This window comes from Callithrix jacchus, chromosome 6 (assembly GCF_049354715.1).
Source record: "Callithrix jacchus isolate 240 chromosome 6, calJac240_pri, whole genome shotgun sequence".
Classification (NCBI taxonomy): domain Eukaryota; kingdom Metazoa; phylum Chordata; class Mammalia; order Primates; family Cebidae; genus Callithrix; species Callithrix jacchus.
This window is the reverse complement of record NC_133507.1, coordinates 106145047-106162422: the sequence shown is the minus strand read 5'-3', so window position 1 is coordinate 106162422 and position 17376 is coordinate 106145047. Positions and strand designations below refer to the sequence as shown.

Below are 17376 nucleotides of genomic sequence, written 5' to 3'. Positions count from 1 at the left end.
GGTTGCAGTGAGCCAAGATTGTGCCACTGCACTCCAGCCTGTGTGACAGAGCAAGACTCTGTCTCAAAATAAAGAAATATTATTTCTCATAATTCTGTGGTTTGGTTTGGTGGCTTTTCTGCTTGTTTCCTTACACTTACTGGCATAGATGCAGTCAGATGACAACTGGAATGGTTAGATGGTCCCAGATGGCCCCACTCACGTGTCTGGCAGTTGCCGTTGGCTGTTATAGCATGTTGGTTCTCCATGTGGCCTCTCATGTCCGATAGGCTAGACCAACTTTCTTACAGCATGGCCATCCCAGGGCAGCATTTTAAGAGGGCAAGTTCCATTGCTTGCATAGCAAGTCTCTGCTTGCTTTTGTAGTTGCTGATTTCACAGGGTCAAGTCCAGAGTCACTACAAGAGGGGACTTAGACTCCACCTTGGTAAGGGAGAAATAGCAAATAATTTGTGACCATTTTAAATATACCACCAGCTTGGTGGTTATTTGATCTGCATCTTGGACTAATATTAGGCCCAGAAAGAGATTCTTTTGGTTTCTTACATTTTCTGTATCATTGATTCCTTCTTTAGTCCAACATAAGTGATGATAAAAGAACTGAAAGTATCAGGGGTGGGCGGAAAAAGAAAAAAAAATAAAAGAACTAGAAGTATCATATTTGTAGTAAAAATTGGAATGAAGGATAGTAGCTGCTTTTATGTATTTGAAGATCTTTCCTGTGAAGGAGGGACTAGCTCCAGCATTTGGAAATGATTAGAAAGCAGATTTCTCTTCAATATTAGGAAGGATTGTTCTGTGAGATACTGAGCCTTGTTGAATGCCATCCCTCCCTCACCCTTCTGTGTTGTTGGAAGCAGTAAAGTAGAAGACCGGTAATTATGTGCTGGGGCTTTGAAAGGAGGGTTTTCTTCACTAAATGACTTGATGTATGTGATTCCATACCTTAGCAAGAATCGTATTGCTTTTCTGTTGAGATTAGGGGTGAGGGTGGGGTGGTATTAGAAAGGGAGAGAACTGCTTTATTCAGACTGTGAGTTACTCTACTGAGAATTTTAATTTTCCTTTATAAAAGAAAGATTTATTTTCTGGAAACTTTGAAAGTTGGAATTTACTACTGGGGTGAAGAAAACTTCAATTTGGTACAGTGTCAGGGAGGTACTGAATCTTGAAGATAGCTTCCTATGGATCTTCTTGGTTTAAAATGAAAGGAATTAAGTAATGGTTTTAGGATAAGTCAGAAATGTGTACAATGCTCCAGCAGCTATAGGTTAATTAGACAGATTATGTAGTTTTTATAGTTAAAACAGTTTTGCCCATATCATGTATTTTACCCTTCTCAAACATGATTTTGACATCTAATTTTATAACAAAACACTAGGCCCAAATGGTACTATTGTCAGCCGAGAATACTGTGTCAATAACTGATCAGAATGTAAACCTGTTTCCTTTCTCTTTTTTTTGAGATGAAGTTTCTCTCTGTTGCTCAGGCTGGAGTGCAGTGGTGTGATCTCGGCTCACTGCAACCTCTGCCTCCTGGGTTCAAGCAATTCTCCTGCCTCAGCCTCCCTAGTAGCTGGTATTATAGGCGCTCGCCACCATGTCCAGCTAATTTTTGTATTTTTTAGTAGAGATGGGGTTTCACCCTGTTGGCCAGGCTGGTTTCCAAACTCCTGACCTCAAATGATCTGCCTGCCTTGGCCTCCCAAAGTGTTGGGATTACAGGTGTGAGCCACTGTGCCCAGCTCCTTTTTCTTTTTGTGTCTTTCTTTTCTTTGTTGCAGGGAGGAGGAGGAGGAGGTGGAGGCTACCATTTACCCCACTGTAAAGTACTGTGATGTAGGTGCTGCCCTTGACTTTGTTTAATGTCACCAAGCCAGCCACTTTGGTCAACAGTGTTTTCTATGGAACCTCCCTCATTTCCCATACTTGATTTTTTAGAAGACTGAGAGTAAGGCGATAAGCTGCAGTACCTACAGTGATTCAGACACAGAGTGGTGTTAGGTTTCTGGTGGGAAACAGAATTGAAGTTACAAATAAATACACTAACTAAAGTAGAAGACTGCTTTCCTAACTGGTGCATTTACAAGCTGGGAAATTGTGAAAAATATCAACCCGCCAACTGTGTGGCTCATTGGCTCTTCTTTGGGCTTCGATGTTCTTCCTGATAAAAATAATAATTATGTTATTCTGATATGGTTGCCAAGCCGTTCATGCTTCTCGCTCTGCTTGTGATTGTAAATGATTCTGCAGCATGAGTTGCTTTGTCTTTGATTTAATGTTTCATAACATTTGAGTGTTATGTTATCTGTGCTAATTTGTTGTTCTCTTCTCTTACTTTTCAGAATGGACTGCTGAATTATGAAGTATTTCAGACCCAATAGTAGAACATCACTCTGCCACTCACTCCTTTATCTCCTACTAGTTATTTGAATTGGACTTTTAATATCCTACCAGCTGCTCTTCAGACACACATGGTGCATTGTTGCCATTCCCCAGATTGCATCTTTGAAACACAGGCTCTTAGTAACCTTCAGCGAACAAAGAGGCAACCTCCCAGATAGGTCTGCTGGGAGGGAGTCATCCTGACTGCCCTCTAGCTTTTGCTGGATCTGGATTTGAATTCCATCATGGAGCCTCGCATGGAGTCCTGCCTGGCGCAGGTGTTGCAGAAGGATGTTGGGAAACGATTGCAGGTTGGCCAAGAACTGATAGACTATTTCTCAGATAAACAGAAGTCTGCTGACCTTGAGCATGACCAGACCATGTTAGATAAACTTGTGGATGGACTTGCTACCTCTTGGGTGAACTCTAGCAATTACAAGGTAAGCTGTGCTTTAGAAGGCACTTTAGTAGGTGGCTGGGCTGCATTGGTAGATGAAATAAAGATCCCTTGTGAGCAGTCAGCATGCTTCCTTGACTTCCAGTAAGTCACTCAATCAGGTTGTGACTTTGGGTTGTTTCATTCTGAAGAAAGTAGAGTTTTCTTTGATACTCATTGAAGATCAAACAGTCTTATCCTTTAGCACTTTCAGAGAAGGTCAAGTGAACAGATAAGGGGAGGCTTTTTTGTTGGAAAATTTATAAGCAGTTGTAGCCTTGAAGTTAATGTGTATATTGTGTCTTGCAGCAAAGAGGTCCTGAGACCTTGGTGAGTTGCCCTTTATGAATAACAAATGTCTTTACTGATTTTTTCTGGGGTGTAGAATTGGTATTAGGGTGTGGAACATTTTACTTTCAGGTAACTGTTGTGAAGCTGGCCCAGGTACCTGGACAGAAATAGTATAGGTTGTCAAGGACTTTGCTGTGACCTGTGTGTAATGGCCTGGAGGATATCCTTCAGGATCTAGAGGTCAAGGCTGTTCATGTGACTGTGGCAGGGGGTGGGAGGTGGGAGGTGGGGGTGGGGCTAGGTCCCATGGGTCAGATGAGTTGTGAAGGTTGACCGTCTTACTTTTCAAAGACAGTTTTCGTGAATAAAAACTAGATTGGACTTAAAGTGCTGAAGAGGTGGTGTACCTCTCTCTGCTCCTTCTCCTATCCCCATCCCCTGTTCTCTCTTTTCATTTTCCTGGAGGGTGGCCACTTTGGGTCAAGGTTGAGATGGAAGGAAGAGTGGAAAGTTTGCATGACTGCTAATAGGTGCCATAGACATTGTAAAAGAGGCTTACAGAAATAGAATCTTCTGTGCTTTTTTTATTGACTCAATCTTTTGAGATTGGTTTGGACATAAAATGTCACAGGACTCCTTTGCTCTAGTATGTACTCTATTTTCTAAATATGTTACCTGTGGCCCTAATATTTTACTTACCACTGGATATAAAATTGACCTGTCCTGTCTTTATTTATTTTATTTTTCAATGTATTTTTTTGTTTTGAGACAGAGTCTTACTGTGTCGCCCAGGCTGGAGTACGATGGCTTGATCTCAGCTTACTGCAACCTCTGCCTCCTGGGTTCAAGTGATTCTCAAGCCTCAGCCTCCCAAGTACCTGGGAATACAGGCGCTTGCTACCTGTATTCCCAGCCAGCTAATTTTTATATTTTTAGTAGAGAGAAGGTTTCACCCTGCTGATCAGGCTGCTCTTGAACTCCTGACCTCAGATGATCCACCCGCATTGACCTCCCAAAGTACTGGGATTACAGGCATGAAACACTGTACGCGGCCCATTTATTTATTTTTGAGACCAAGTGTTGCTCTGTTGCCCAGGCTGGAGTGCAGTAGCACTATCTTGGCTCACTGCAACCTCCACTTCCTGGGCTCAAGCAGTCCTCCCACCTCAGCCTCCCAAGTACCTGGAAATACAGATGTGTGCCACCATGCTCCACTAATTTTTATATTTTTGTTTTGCCATGTTGCCCAGGGTTGTCTTGAACTCCTGGGCTCAAGCAGTCCACCCACCCCAGCCTCCGAAAGTACCAGGATTACAGGCATATGCCACCACACACAGTCTATCTTAACCTGTCTTTAAACTCTGAGCTAAAATTCTATTCCATTCATCTGTTTGTTCACTTAGCTGAAGTTATCAGTTGCTTCTTATGTGTCTGGCATTGGTACTGGATGGTGGGAGTGTTAAAAGATGAGAGGTGATAGAGTCTAGTCATTATAATTTTGTTCTTTTTTAAAAGTAACTTTTAAAAAGTGACAAATAATTTTACATACTCATGGGGTACCTAGTGATATTTTGATGAATATAATTTGTAGTGATCAGGTCAGGGTAATTAGCATATCTGTCATCTCATATGTTTATCATTTCTTTGTGTTGGGAATGTTTAATATCCTCCTTCTAGCTATTTGGAACTATATGACTGTTAACTCTAGTCATCCTGCAGTGGTATAGAACACCAGAACTTATTCCTCCTATCTAGTTATAATTTTGTATTCTTTAACAACTCTCTTCCTATACACCTGTTTTCCTCCTGTCCTCCCTAGCTTCTGCTATTCTCTCTTCTACTTTTTGCTTATGAGATCAACTTTTTTTATGCTTCACATATGAGTGAGAACATGCAGTGTTTAACTTTCTGTTCCTGGCTTATTTCACTTAACATAATGCCCTCTGGTTCCATCCATATTGCTGTGAAGGACAGGATTTTATTTATTTTTTTTTTTATGGCTGAATAATATTCCATTGAATATACATACCACATGTGCTTTATTCATTTTTTGTTGTTGGATATGTAGGTTGATTCTTTGCTGTTGTGACTAGTGCTGCAATAAGATGGGGGTGCAGATATCTCTTCCATATTCTGATTTTCTTTCATTTGGACAAATTCCCACTAGTAGGACTGCTGGATCATATTGTAGTTCTAGTTATAGTTTTATGAGGAACCTCCATACTGTTTTCCATAGTTGCTGTAGAAGGACTTGTATAAGAGTTCCCTTTTATCTGCTGTCTTCTCATTGGGTTTATTATTTTTTTGTCTTTTTGATAATAGCCATTGTAACAGGGGTGAGATGATAACTGATTTTGGTTTTGATTTGTATTTCCCTCATGATTAGTGATGTTGAACATTTTTGCATAAATTTGTTGGTCATTGGTATGTGTTCCTTTGAGAAATATCTGTTTAGATTTTTTTATTTTTAAAATTGGAATTTTTTTTTTTTTTTTTTTTTGCTGTTGAGATATTTGAGTTCCTTGTTTATTCTGGATATTAATCCCCTGTCTGGCAGGTCCAATGGTAATGGGTTACCAGAATTTAGCATTAGTGTCACTAAAGTTGATATATGACTCCCCACTGTTAAATTTGACTGGCTTATACAAAAAAATACCCTGTTGGAGGAATAATTTACAAATAGCTTCTCCTATTCATATTTTGTGTCCTATTATGTAGTTTGTCTTTTTACTCTGTTGTTTCTTTGTTGCACTGAAGCTTTTTAGTTTAACATAATCCCACTTGTTTATTTTTGCTTTTGTTTCTTGTGCTTTTGAGGTCTATCTTTTTCCCAGACTAAATAATGTCCTGAAAAATTTCTTAAATGTTTTTCATCTAGGAGTTATATTGTTTGGGTCTTACATTTAGGTCCCGATCCATTTACAGTTGATTTTTATATAGAGTGAGAGATGGGGATCCAGTTTCATTCTTTTGTATGTGGATATCCAGTTTTCCCACTATCATTTATTGAAGAGACTGGCCTTTCCCCAGTGAGTGTTCTTGGCACCTTTGTCAAAAGTCAGTTGGCCATAGATATGTGGATTAATTTCTGTGTTCCTATTTTGTTCCATTGGCCTGTCTATTTTTATGCCAGTAGCAGGCTGTTCTGGTTACTACAGCTTTGTAATTTACTTTGAGGTCTGTTAGTGTGATGCCTCTAGGTTTTTTCTTTTTGCTCAGGGTTGCTTTGGCTATTCAGGATCTTTTGTGGCTCCCTCCAAATTTTAGGAATTTTTTTTTTTCTGTTTCTGTGAAGAATGTCATTGGTGTTTTGATAGAGATGGCTTTCAATCTGTAGATTGCTGTTGTCATTTTAACTATATTAATTCCTCCAATCCATGAGCATGTGATGTCTTTCTATGTGTTTGTATTCTCTTCAGTTTTTTTCATGGGTGTTTCATAGTTTTCCTTCTAGTGTCTTTCACCTCCTTGGTTAAATTTATTCCTAGGTATTTTATTTTATTTTTGGTAGCTGTCATAAATGGAATTGCCCCCTCCCCCCCCTTTTTTTTTTGAGATGGAGTCTTCCTCTGCCACCCAGGCTGGAGTGCGTGCCGAGATCTCAGCTCACTGCAACCTCTGCCTCCTGGGTTCAAGTGATTCTCCTGCCTCAGCCTCCTGAGTAGCTGGGATTGCAGGTGCACGCCACCACACCTGGCTAATTTTTGTATTTTTATTAGAGACTGGGTTTCACCTTGTTGGCCAGACTGGTTTTGAACTGATCTCAGGTGATCTACCTGCCTCAGCCTCCCAGTGTGCTGGGATTACAGGTGTGAGCCACTGTGTCCGGCCGGAGTTACCTTTTTGATTTCTTTTTTAGCTAGTTGTTGTTGTATAGAAATGCTACTGATTTTTGCATATTTTGTGTCCTGTAACCTTACTGAATTCAGTCATCAGTGGTAAGAGTTTTTTGGTAAAATCTTTAGGTTTTTCTGTATATAAGATCATGTCATCTGCACACAGGTACAGTTTTACCTCCTCTTTCCAATTTGGATGTCTTTTATTTCTTTCTCTTGCCTAATTGCTCTGGGAAGGACTTCTAGTACGGTGTTGAATAGAGGATGAGACTAGGCATACTTGAAACTTGGTGGGGCGTGGTGGCTCACAGCTATAATCCCAGCACTTTGGGAGGCCAAAGCGGGTGGATCACGAGGTCAGGAGTTTGAGATCAGCCTGGCCAACGTGGTGAAACCCCATCTCTACTAAATATATAAAAATTAGTTGGGTGTGGTGGTGGGTGCCTGTAATCCCAGCTACTTGGGAGGCTAAGTCAGGAGAATTGCTTAAACGTGGGAAGTGGAGGTTGCAGTGAACTGAGGTCACACCACTGCACTCCAGCCTGGGCGACAGAGCAAGACTCCATCTCAAAAAAAATCCAGCCAAACAAACCTGAAAGCTTTTCCTCATTCAGTCAGATGTTAGCTATGGTTGTTACATTTTTAAGGGCTGTGAAATCACCTTGTCTGTGTTTTTGAGTCAGCTCTACCACTGTTGCTGTGTGCATATTAGGATGCTTCTGGCTAAGAGTAATTGGAAAGTGACTCAAATGGCCTAAAGTTCTCCAAGGAAATCTAGTGTGTCAAATAAATCCAGTAGTAGTTAAGGCAATGTCTAGGGAAGGAGAGTGTCTTCTTGTGCTTTTTACTTGGGGAAGGAAACCTTTCTCAGAAGCTCCCCAGCAGACTTTTCTTTCATCACATTTGCCAGAGGGCTTTGCATGCCCACCCCAGTACCACTGGAAAATCAGTGTCTGTGATTGCCTTTGACTGTCATACTTAACCTATTGGTCTTAATTCGGGGCCTCCCTTGAGTGAAGCATGTGGCTGTGTGAAGGAGGGCAGATACGTGAATAATATCAGGCTTCTAATAGGAGGAAGGAGGTTGGGGATGGGAGTAGGGTAGCATGGATGTTAAATTAGTAGGTTGGTGAAAAAGTAATTGTCTTCAAGGAACTCATAGACTTTGGAGAGGAAACTGATAAACAAGTTACAGTACGGTGTAGTGTAGTGTAGTGTGTGCACTAATGCGAATACATGGAATTCTGTGGGAAGACAGAAGTAAGTAGTAACACTGCCTAAAGGAATTGAGAATTTTGAAGACTGGTTAGTTTTTCAGAATAGCACTTGCAGGGTTACAAAGGAGTGAAAGATTTAAGACTTGACTCTTGGTGAAGTAATTCTTTTTTTTTTTTTGGCAAATAGGACTTTTAATTTTTTTATTTAATTTTATTTTTTAAAATAAAAATGGGCTTTCACCATGATAACCAGGCTGGTTCTGAACTCCCGACCTCAGGTGATCCACCCACCTCAGCCTCCCAAAGTGCTAGGATTACAGGTGTGAGCCACCACGCCCGGCCACAAATAAGACATTTTATTTGCCACACATTTTATTTGCCACTATTATAAGTCTGAACTTTAAACAGATTCTTGGACTGGTGGTTCATATCCATCAGCTCGTTCAGCTTTAGCACCTGTCTCATCCCCAGTGGCTTTTCCAGAACTACTGCCTTCACCATGAAGCTCCATGAGTTTTCCCAATTCAAACTTGGGCTTCTTCAGCATTTTTACTTTTCTAACGAAGACATCATGGAGAGGATAAATAGAGTGGCAGGCCTTTTCTATGTCTTTCCCAATGCTGTCTGCAATCAGTTTACTGACCACTTCTTTCAAGTCATTTGTCTGCACCTCTCGGGTCATGATTTCCATCATCTTCTTCCGGATTTGGCGGACCTGTTGGTGCTGAGCATAAGAGGTCTTCCGTATCTGATTGTTGCGTTTTTTAGTAAAACCAACACAGAACAGACGAAGCAAGTAACCATCGGTAGTCTTGACATCAACATGAGCTTCAACCATTGTCTGCCATTTTTTGACCATGGAACACATTTTGTCACGGGTAAGATCCATGCCATGGAAGTTAGTCAGGCAGTTTTTGCCCTGAACATCTTCAGTAATCAGCTTGAATTTTCTAAATGCAACTTCATCATTCTCTAAATCAGCAAGACTAACTTCAAACACTCGACCCTTGAGGCCATCAGATGCAATTTTGGTTCCTTGGGTCCTGGTGACTAGCGTCTTTCCAATATTTCTTATATTGAACATAGCGGGTGCTTTGACATCATACCAATCTTTCTTAGAAAATGGATCAACCACTTTCTTCTTGGCTCCCTTTTTGCCGCCTTTCGTAAGGCGCTTGTTCTTGCCAACCGCCATGGTGCTGCTCAGAGAGCCAAAAGGGCGAAAGTCGGTGAAGTAATTCTTAAGCAAAAACAGATTAATATAAAGCGAAGTCAGAAAGATGGGGTTTACCACTAACTTGCTTGTAACCATGGACAACTCAGTTAACCTGTTTGTGCAATGCAAATATTAGACTAGATAATCGCTTGGGAGTCCTCAAGCTCCAATATTTTATATGACCTAATAGAGATGTTTTTTGCACTCAAGGACCATGTCTTATGGTTTGTAAGTTCTCTAAGTGTGGTGAAAAACTGTTAGGGTGTGCTTAGTTGGAGAGGCCGTGACGGGGAAGTGGGATTAAATAGCATTATGAAGAACCGAAAGGTTTAAGCTGAAAACGGTTCTGAGAAAGTCTCTCTTCCTTTCCTGTTTCTCCCTTTATGTTTAGCACTATCTTGGTAGACTGTAGAAGATTTAGTCTCTCTCAAGCTTCTTTACAGAGCACGTTACCTCTGGATCAAGTGTGTTCATGGGCAGGAGGAGACTGTGTTGACAGATAAGGGAGGTTCCTCTCATTTCCTTTGCCTATCTCCAAAACCTTGGTCTTCATTGAGGTTTTTATTCCCCCCACCTTGTGTCCTTGAGAGGAGAGCCAGAAAAGATTATTGGATTCAGATTAAGTGACTTTTGTTTCTTTTTCTGGCAGTCTCCTCACTGCTGCCACCAAGTGACACATCCTCTCAGAGACTGTCCATTCTTCCCAGGTTTTTCTTTCAGTGTTTGTCCTATTGGCTGTAGGAGGCAAATTTCCGTGGTGTAATCTAAAGAGACAGGTGCCTCTGTCATAAGTAGAAAAGCTACAGTTAGCAGCGCTAAGCAAAAGCAAAAAACCTTAGGAAAGATTATTTCAAGAAAATTTATGTGGATTGTTGAGTAAAAATGGTGTCCTTGATGTATGTAATTAGTGGCATTTCTTCCTAAATGTGTTTACCTATATGCAAGGGCAACAAAGTGTACTGGAAATAATTTAGATTTGAGTGTGAATTGTCTGGATTCCTGTTCTGGCTCTGCCACTTATATCTTTGAGCAGGTAGCTTTCTCTCTAGAATGTATTTCCTTCTCTATAAAATGGGTCTGATGACATTTACTATGTAGAGATTTCAGAGAGCCCATGTATATAAGGTGTCAGTGTAGTGCTTTTAATATGGAGCATGTGGTCAGTAAAAGGAAATTGATGAAAATGTATATTATTGAGCCAAATTATTATAAAAGCTGAGGAAAGTTAACTTTTATGTGGAACTGAGGTTACATGTCTTCTGGTGGCCTTGTCAGTTAGCCTATGCCCTGGAACAGGTCTTGGATCTCTTGTAATAAGATTTGAATCCATCAGTTGTGCAGTGTTGATAATAAAGTTCCTGAGCAGAGCAGCAGCTGGCTGGGAAGTCTGCAAAGGGTGAGTTAAAAACCTACTGCTATAAACCAGTCCATTGATTGAGGCCCCCTGTTTTAGGAAGATTTTACTTGTTTGTAAAATTTTTAACACTTACACTTTCCCTTGTTTCAGTAAATTAAAATTTAAATAAGGATACATGCAACAGAAGAAGTAATAAATTGAATGTCAAAGCAGAAAAGAAAAACAGCTGGAGTGAGAACATGGAGCCAACAGTGAGGCTAATGAGTAATAGCTAGTGTTTACTAGTAGCTAACATTTATGAAGCGCCATTATGTGCTAGACACTGTTAAGTATTTTGCATGCATTGTCTCCTGTAATTATGACATAGATGCCATATGATAAGCCCTGCGATTATTCTCATTCTTTAACTGGGGACACTGAAGAAACTTGCCTGAGGTTACATGAGTAGAAAGTGTCAGAGGCAGGATTTTAGTCTGAATAGTTTGACTTTAGAACCCACTACTGACTGTAGCAGAGGTAATAGTTGCATTTATTGGAGCATAAAGAAAAGGGTGTAATGATGTACCCCAAAGTTGATTTCTTTAAAGAGACCAAGTTCTGAATGAGAGAGAAGCAACTTAACTTTGTACTTAAATAAAAAATATTTAAGATGACATATATATATGTATGTATATACGTGTGTGTGTGTATATATATATATATGTATGTATATACATGTGTGTATATATATATTTTTGAGACAGAGTCTTACTTCTGTCGCCCAGGCTGGAGTGCAGCAGCATGATCTTGGCTTACTGCAACCTCCGCCTCCTGGGTTCAAGCGATTCTCTTGCCTCAGCTTCCTGAGAAGCTGAGACTATAGGCGTGTGGCACCACTCTGGCTGATTTTTTTTTTTTTTTTTGTATTTTTTAGTAGAAATGGGGTTTTACCATACTGAACAGGCTGGTCTCGACCTCCTGACCTCATGATCCCCTCGTCTCGGGTTCCCAAAGTCCTGGATTACAAGTGTGAGCCACTGCACCCAGCCAGATGAATATATTTAAAATAGTTCTTTGTTCCTAGTAGAATCATGACCATATAAACTTTTTAAACTTTTTATTTTGGAAAATATCCAGACCTGCAGGAAAATTTCAAAAAACAGTTCAAATAATTTTTATGTATGTTTCACCTGCACCCCAGTGTCAAATCTTTATCACATTTGTCTTATCATTTTCTCTATTACTATGCTTATTGTAATCATTTGAGACTGTAGACACAGTGCTCCATTGCAATACCTCTGTGTATAGTAGTTCTTAGAAACAAGGTCATTCATTTATGTAATCTTAGTACAGCTATCTAAACCAAGATTAAGACTGATAAACTACTAATACCTAATTGGTGAGACATATTCAAAATTCACCTGTTTTCATGCTAATATTCTTTATAGCACAAGGAAAAAAGTCTAAAATTTTTAAAAAATTAAAACAAGTGTTTAAAAATTTTCATGCTAATGTCCTTTACACCACAAGAAAAAAAAATTTAATTTAAAAAAATTTGGTTCATGATCCAATCCTGGAGCACACACTACATTTAGGTCTCATGTCTTTGTAGTTTCCTTTACTCTGGAACAGTTCATTGTCAGTCTTTCCTTATTTTTCTTGACTTAATACTTTTGAAGAATTAGGTAAACTTACTGTATATAGTCCTTCAATTTGACATTGTTTGATGCTTCCTCCTGGATGAAGTTTGTATGTTTTGGCAGGAATACCGTAGCTGTGACATATCCTTCTCAGTGCATCACATCAGGAGGCACACAATATCTTTTCCTCCTACGTGGTTGAAGAGGTGTTTGCCAGGTTTCTTCAAAAAGTTACTTTTTTTCCCTCTTTGTAATTAATAGGTTTCTTGTGGGGAGATACTCTGAGGCTGTATAAATATGCCATTACTCATCAAACGTTAACCTATATCCTCAGAATCTATTGATGATGCTTGACTAAAACAGTTATTAATTACTGTGCTGGCTGCCAAAAGATGATTTTCTAGTTCACCATTCCTTCTTCATTTATTAGTTGGCTTCATTTTTTTTTTTTTTTTGAGACAGAGTTTCACTCTTGTTGCCCAGGCTGGAGTGCAATGGCGTGATCTTGACTCATCACAATCTCCCCCTCCCAGATTCAAGCGATTCTCTTGCCTCAGTCTCCCAAGTAGCTGGGATATTGTAGGCATGTGCTGTCATGGCCAGCTAGTTATGTATTTTTTATCTTTTTTTCTTAGAGGAGGGGAAGGGGCTCGGGAGGGGAGGGAGGCAATTTTGTATTTTTAGTAGAGATGGGGTTTCTCCATGTTGGTCAGCCTGGTCTCGAACTCCCGACCTCAGGTGATCCACCCGCCTCAGCCTCTCCAAGTGTGGGATTACGGGCGTGAGCCACCGTGCCTGGCAGCTTCATTTGTTTTTGAAATGTATATCTGATATTGGCTTCATATTTTTATGAAATGTATAGTAAGAGTGAAGTGTATATTTTGATAGTTTATCCCAAAAAGGAACTACTGTGAAGGAGGAAAAAAATGTTTAAAATTAATGTTACTTAGGACATTTATATTCATACATTGGTTAAGGCAACCTAATAATTTAGTGAGCACGTAATAATGTGATGAAGTTTGGGTTGAGCCTAAAGTAAAAATGGAGTGATGGCTAGCTAAAAAGTTTTCATAAATATGAAGGGAATATAAAAAGACATGTAATAGCAAAATGACTTCCTGGAGTTAGCAGATTATTAAAGGACACTTTGCAGGAGGGGAAGAAAAGCAAAACATGCGAATGGATGACACAATCTGAGTATAAGTGAGATCCAGGTTATTCAGCTATAGACAGAACTCACCAGCTTGAACTGTGGGCTAAGGGGGAATTGCCAGACAGCATTGGAGTAAAAAGAAAACCAAGCTGGCAGGCTCTACCAAGTTGTCTGTGTAGCAGGTTAGGTAGAGGGAGAGTCTGTGACAAGGACCATGGTAAGGAATCTGGAGAAATCAGATGAAAATGGCTTGAGGTAGAGAATGGGAGATCAACCTGGAAGAATTATTTGAGCTACAGCTGCATTTTACGTGAGATTTTGGGGAGGGGCGAAGAGGGAGCTGTTAAAGATGGCTGTCCATTGTGGACCAAATAGATGGGGTTATAAATGTGGAGGAAGTTCTTTGATGACTGGTGGGAATCTCTCTGTGTTTAACCATTCTTAAAAGCTTTGTGGATGAGATGGCCTTTAGGATTCTTTTGGATGAGGGATGAGAGAGATAACTGAGCAGGCTCCCTGAAGGAGGATGTTCAGGTGTCCTTAATAGCGATAATGTCAGAATTATCTGAGAGATACAAGTGGCCTGATTGTGCACATTTCCTAGGTGGAGGAGCCATGAGGGCAATCAGGAGAGACTTCCCTGCAGCACTGTAGTAGGACCTTAGTACTGATTTGCAGGGCAATGGAAGCCATTGAAAGACCTCAGGGAGAGCTGAGACCCAGACACCACACCAGTGGGTGCTGAAGATTGTTTGTTAAAGGCATTGTGGACTAGGACTAAGAAGAAGTGACGGAGAAGCAAATTTGAGTAAGTATTAGGGAGGAGGATGACCTGGTGGCTTTTGATATTAGTGTGTATATATGAAGGACTGGGATGAATCTGATAATTGTTTGAGATTTCAGGTTTCATGCTACAATTTATTGGCTGTGGATAGCCTTGTTAAAAACGATGTCCAAGTTCTTTTTCTGCATGATGCATTTGATTTCTTTTTCATTTAGAGAAGTAATTTTAAAAAATCAAATAATTTTTGAAGAACATTTAGAAAAATAGCCATGGAGATATTTTTGTCTTTTACTTCTTTGGCTGAGAATCTTAAGCTTATGTTCTTTGTGATTTATACATATATCTTGGGAACAACCTTTTTCAAACACATTTCTGGAGGCTGCTTAGTTAGAGGATTTTTAGAAATGATAATTTTTTTTTGTTTTTATTGCAGTAAAAGTGATATATGTACTTAGTGTGTAAACAGAAAAATATCTTTACAAAGTTGTGGTAAAAAAAAATTAAAATCACTTAGTCTTTTGCCCTGAGAGATTGATCTTATTGTTTATATCCGTAGAAAAAAGATGGAAAGAATATTTATGTAAGACCAATCGCGCTATTTTGTCAGCTGTTTAAGTTAAACATATGTCATGATCATCTTAGCAGTGAGTAAGTTATATCACTTATAAGATGACTTAAAACATTTTTAATGTGATACTCTCTTCTGTACATGTGTAGCTATCATTTCTTTTTCTGTACTTGGTTGCTAACATCTAAATGGTTTCTCATCTTTTGGCCAAAGCACCACTGCACTGAAGATCTCTGTACATACATGTTTCTGCCCTCTGTATGCCTCTGTTCTGGAAGTTTGGAAGGTAGAATTGCTGGTTCAGAGTTTGCCAGATTGCCCACCTGTCAGTGTTGCGGGGGTGCCTCCTTATTACTCCTGGGTGTTACCATTTCTTGATAACTATGTCCAATAGTCCTAGCAACACGCAGATCTTCCCACTATTAGAAGCAGACTATTTCTTCTGCTTCTAATTTTTCAGATAAAAGCACATTTTAAGAGGAAATAAGGTAAATATAATACTTTTATTTTTGTTGACCTCATTTCCCCCTTAACTGATTGATGACAGTTGTCTGTCTGAGGTGTATTAAACATTAGCAGAGCAGGAGATGCCCATATGCAGAAGGAGGCAGGCCTCGTACCTCAACGACATTCATATTGAAATAGATCTATTTGGGTCTGTTTGTTGTTGCTTAATCCAGTTATCTTTTTTTTCCTCCACAAAATAGTATTGATTTATCTCCCAAGAGAATTGTAAGTAAAAAACACCAAAATCCATTTTTTTTAATAGTCCACTCTTTTTTCCAAGTGCTTTCACACGTACTATAACCTAATTAATATCAGGTCATCTTAACTAGGCTAAATTGGGAGGTGGGATATAATAATAATAATGTTAAACACATAGTAGTATTTTTCTTTTCTCCCCCCGGAGAGGTGGAGACTCGCTCTGTAGCCCAGGCTGGAGTGCAGTGGTGCGGTCTCAGCTCATTGCAACCTCTGCCTCCTGGGTTCAAGCGATTCTTCTGCCTCAGTCTTCTGGGTAGTTGGGACTACAGGTGTGTGCCACCACACCTGGCTAATTTTTGTATTTTTAGTAGAGATGGGTTTTCACCATGTTGGCCAGGCTGATCTTGAACTCCTGGCCTCAGGTGATCTGCCTGCCTCAGCATCCCAAAGTGCTGGGGTTACACCAGAAGTGAGCCACCACTTCTGGCCTATAGTGGTGTTTTTGTTGGGCAGTTAGGTTAAGTATGTGATCTTATTTGATTCTCCATATGATTCTACCCTAAAGAAAGTTTTTCAAAAAACATCTTTGTAAAGAAAATGATGGTCAGTAATCTATCTGATCATTGGAGGGCAGTCAGATGGATAGGCATGTCACTGGCCGTTGTGGTGGTTGAGATCACTCTGGTGAAAGCACTGGGGACTTGGTGACGAGAATTGGGTTTCTGTCTGCCTTGTGGCTGCATTCTTGGATGCAGGCCTCTTTTCAATGTTGTATCCATGTTCTTTATGATCCCAACTCATATCTTGCAGCTCCACTACCAGAAGACTGAGTTTTTCTTTTCCCAGCTTGGAGTAAAACAACCACAAATCCCCAGGCAATCCCTGGCCCATGCATTGTGGCCAGGGAGACATGGCTGTGCACGAAAATGTTTGCTCCAACTCATGTCAAGGGACAGGGCAAGGAGTACCAGGTCTCCTAAAAGAAGTGTGGCTTGGCTGGGGGCAGATGCCCCACATGTGACTACTGGGGGAATCATGAACTTTAGATTGCTTGGGGGAGGCCTCAGGGGACTAGTGGGAAGTCTCAGGCATTGAGATCAGAGGTCAGGGTTTGCATCACAGCTCTCTTCTTATGATTTGTGTGGATTTAGACATGCCATTGAGCTTTCACTTCCTGTCCATAAGAGGAGACTACTGCATACTTCATGGAGACCCGAGGCATGGCCAGGCACTGCACAGTGCTTGGTGTGATATGTCTTTGTGTTTGTACTTTTTCATTTATTTTCTCTTCTGATGATCCTTCATTATTTGGGCTTTTAGCTGAGTCACCAAGCAAGACCTTTTCCAGCTTTCCCAACCTCTTTAAATCAAGGATTTATCCTTAGTGATTATACTATATTTTGTAATTCTACTACCAAAAGACCAGTATTTTTATGGACATGATGCCAATTTTTTCTGTATATTAAAAATATGAAGTTTGAATTCTTTAGGTATTGTTATGTGCAAGGGATTTATATTCTGCTTTAGGACTTCAGATAAACACTTACCATGTAACGTATCTTATTTAAAACCATCACTGAGTATAGTGTTGTAGGGAATGGGAGTTAAACTAGTGAAGTTGAGCTTTTTTCTTTTGAGTTGGTGTCTTGCTCTGTCATCCAGGCTGGAGTGCAGTGGTACAACCTCTGCCTGCTGGGCTCATGCAGTTCTCCTGCCTCAGCCTCCTGAATAGCTAGGACTGTAGGCACATGCCAATGCACCTGGCTAATTTTTGTATTTTTAGTAGAGACAGGGTTTCACTATGCTGAC

General features: G+C 40.1%; 1 protein-coding gene and 2 pseudogenes across 50 annotated transcripts in view; 1 reads left to right on the top strand and 2 right to left on the bottom strand.

The window, feature by feature from the left end:
* LOC128932477 (uncharacterized) overlaps window positions 1–260 on the bottom strand; it is a 42346-nt pseudogene extending 42086 nt beyond the window's left edge.
* CLASP1 (cytoplasmic linker associated protein 1) overlaps window positions 1–17376 on the top strand; it is a 289654-nt gene that overhangs the window by 42565 nt on the left and 229713 nt on the right. For all 49 annotated transcript variants that reach the window (XM_054257722.2, XM_078328019.1, XM_054257721.2 and 46 more), the window contains exon 2: window positions 2346–2825. In XM_054257722.2, the coding sequence (XP_054113697.1) occupies window positions 2631–2825 (195 nt within the window). In that variant the 5' untranslated portion in view covers window positions 2346–2630. The remainder of the gene's footprint in view (window positions 1–2345; window positions 2826–17376) is intronic.
* Window positions 8331–9386, bottom strand: LOC100410463 (small ribosomal subunit protein eS1 pseudogene; annotated as a pseudogene). Its single transcript, XR_013518994.1, has one exon. The product of XR_013518994.1 is annotated as a small ribosomal subunit protein eS1 pseudogene (transcript).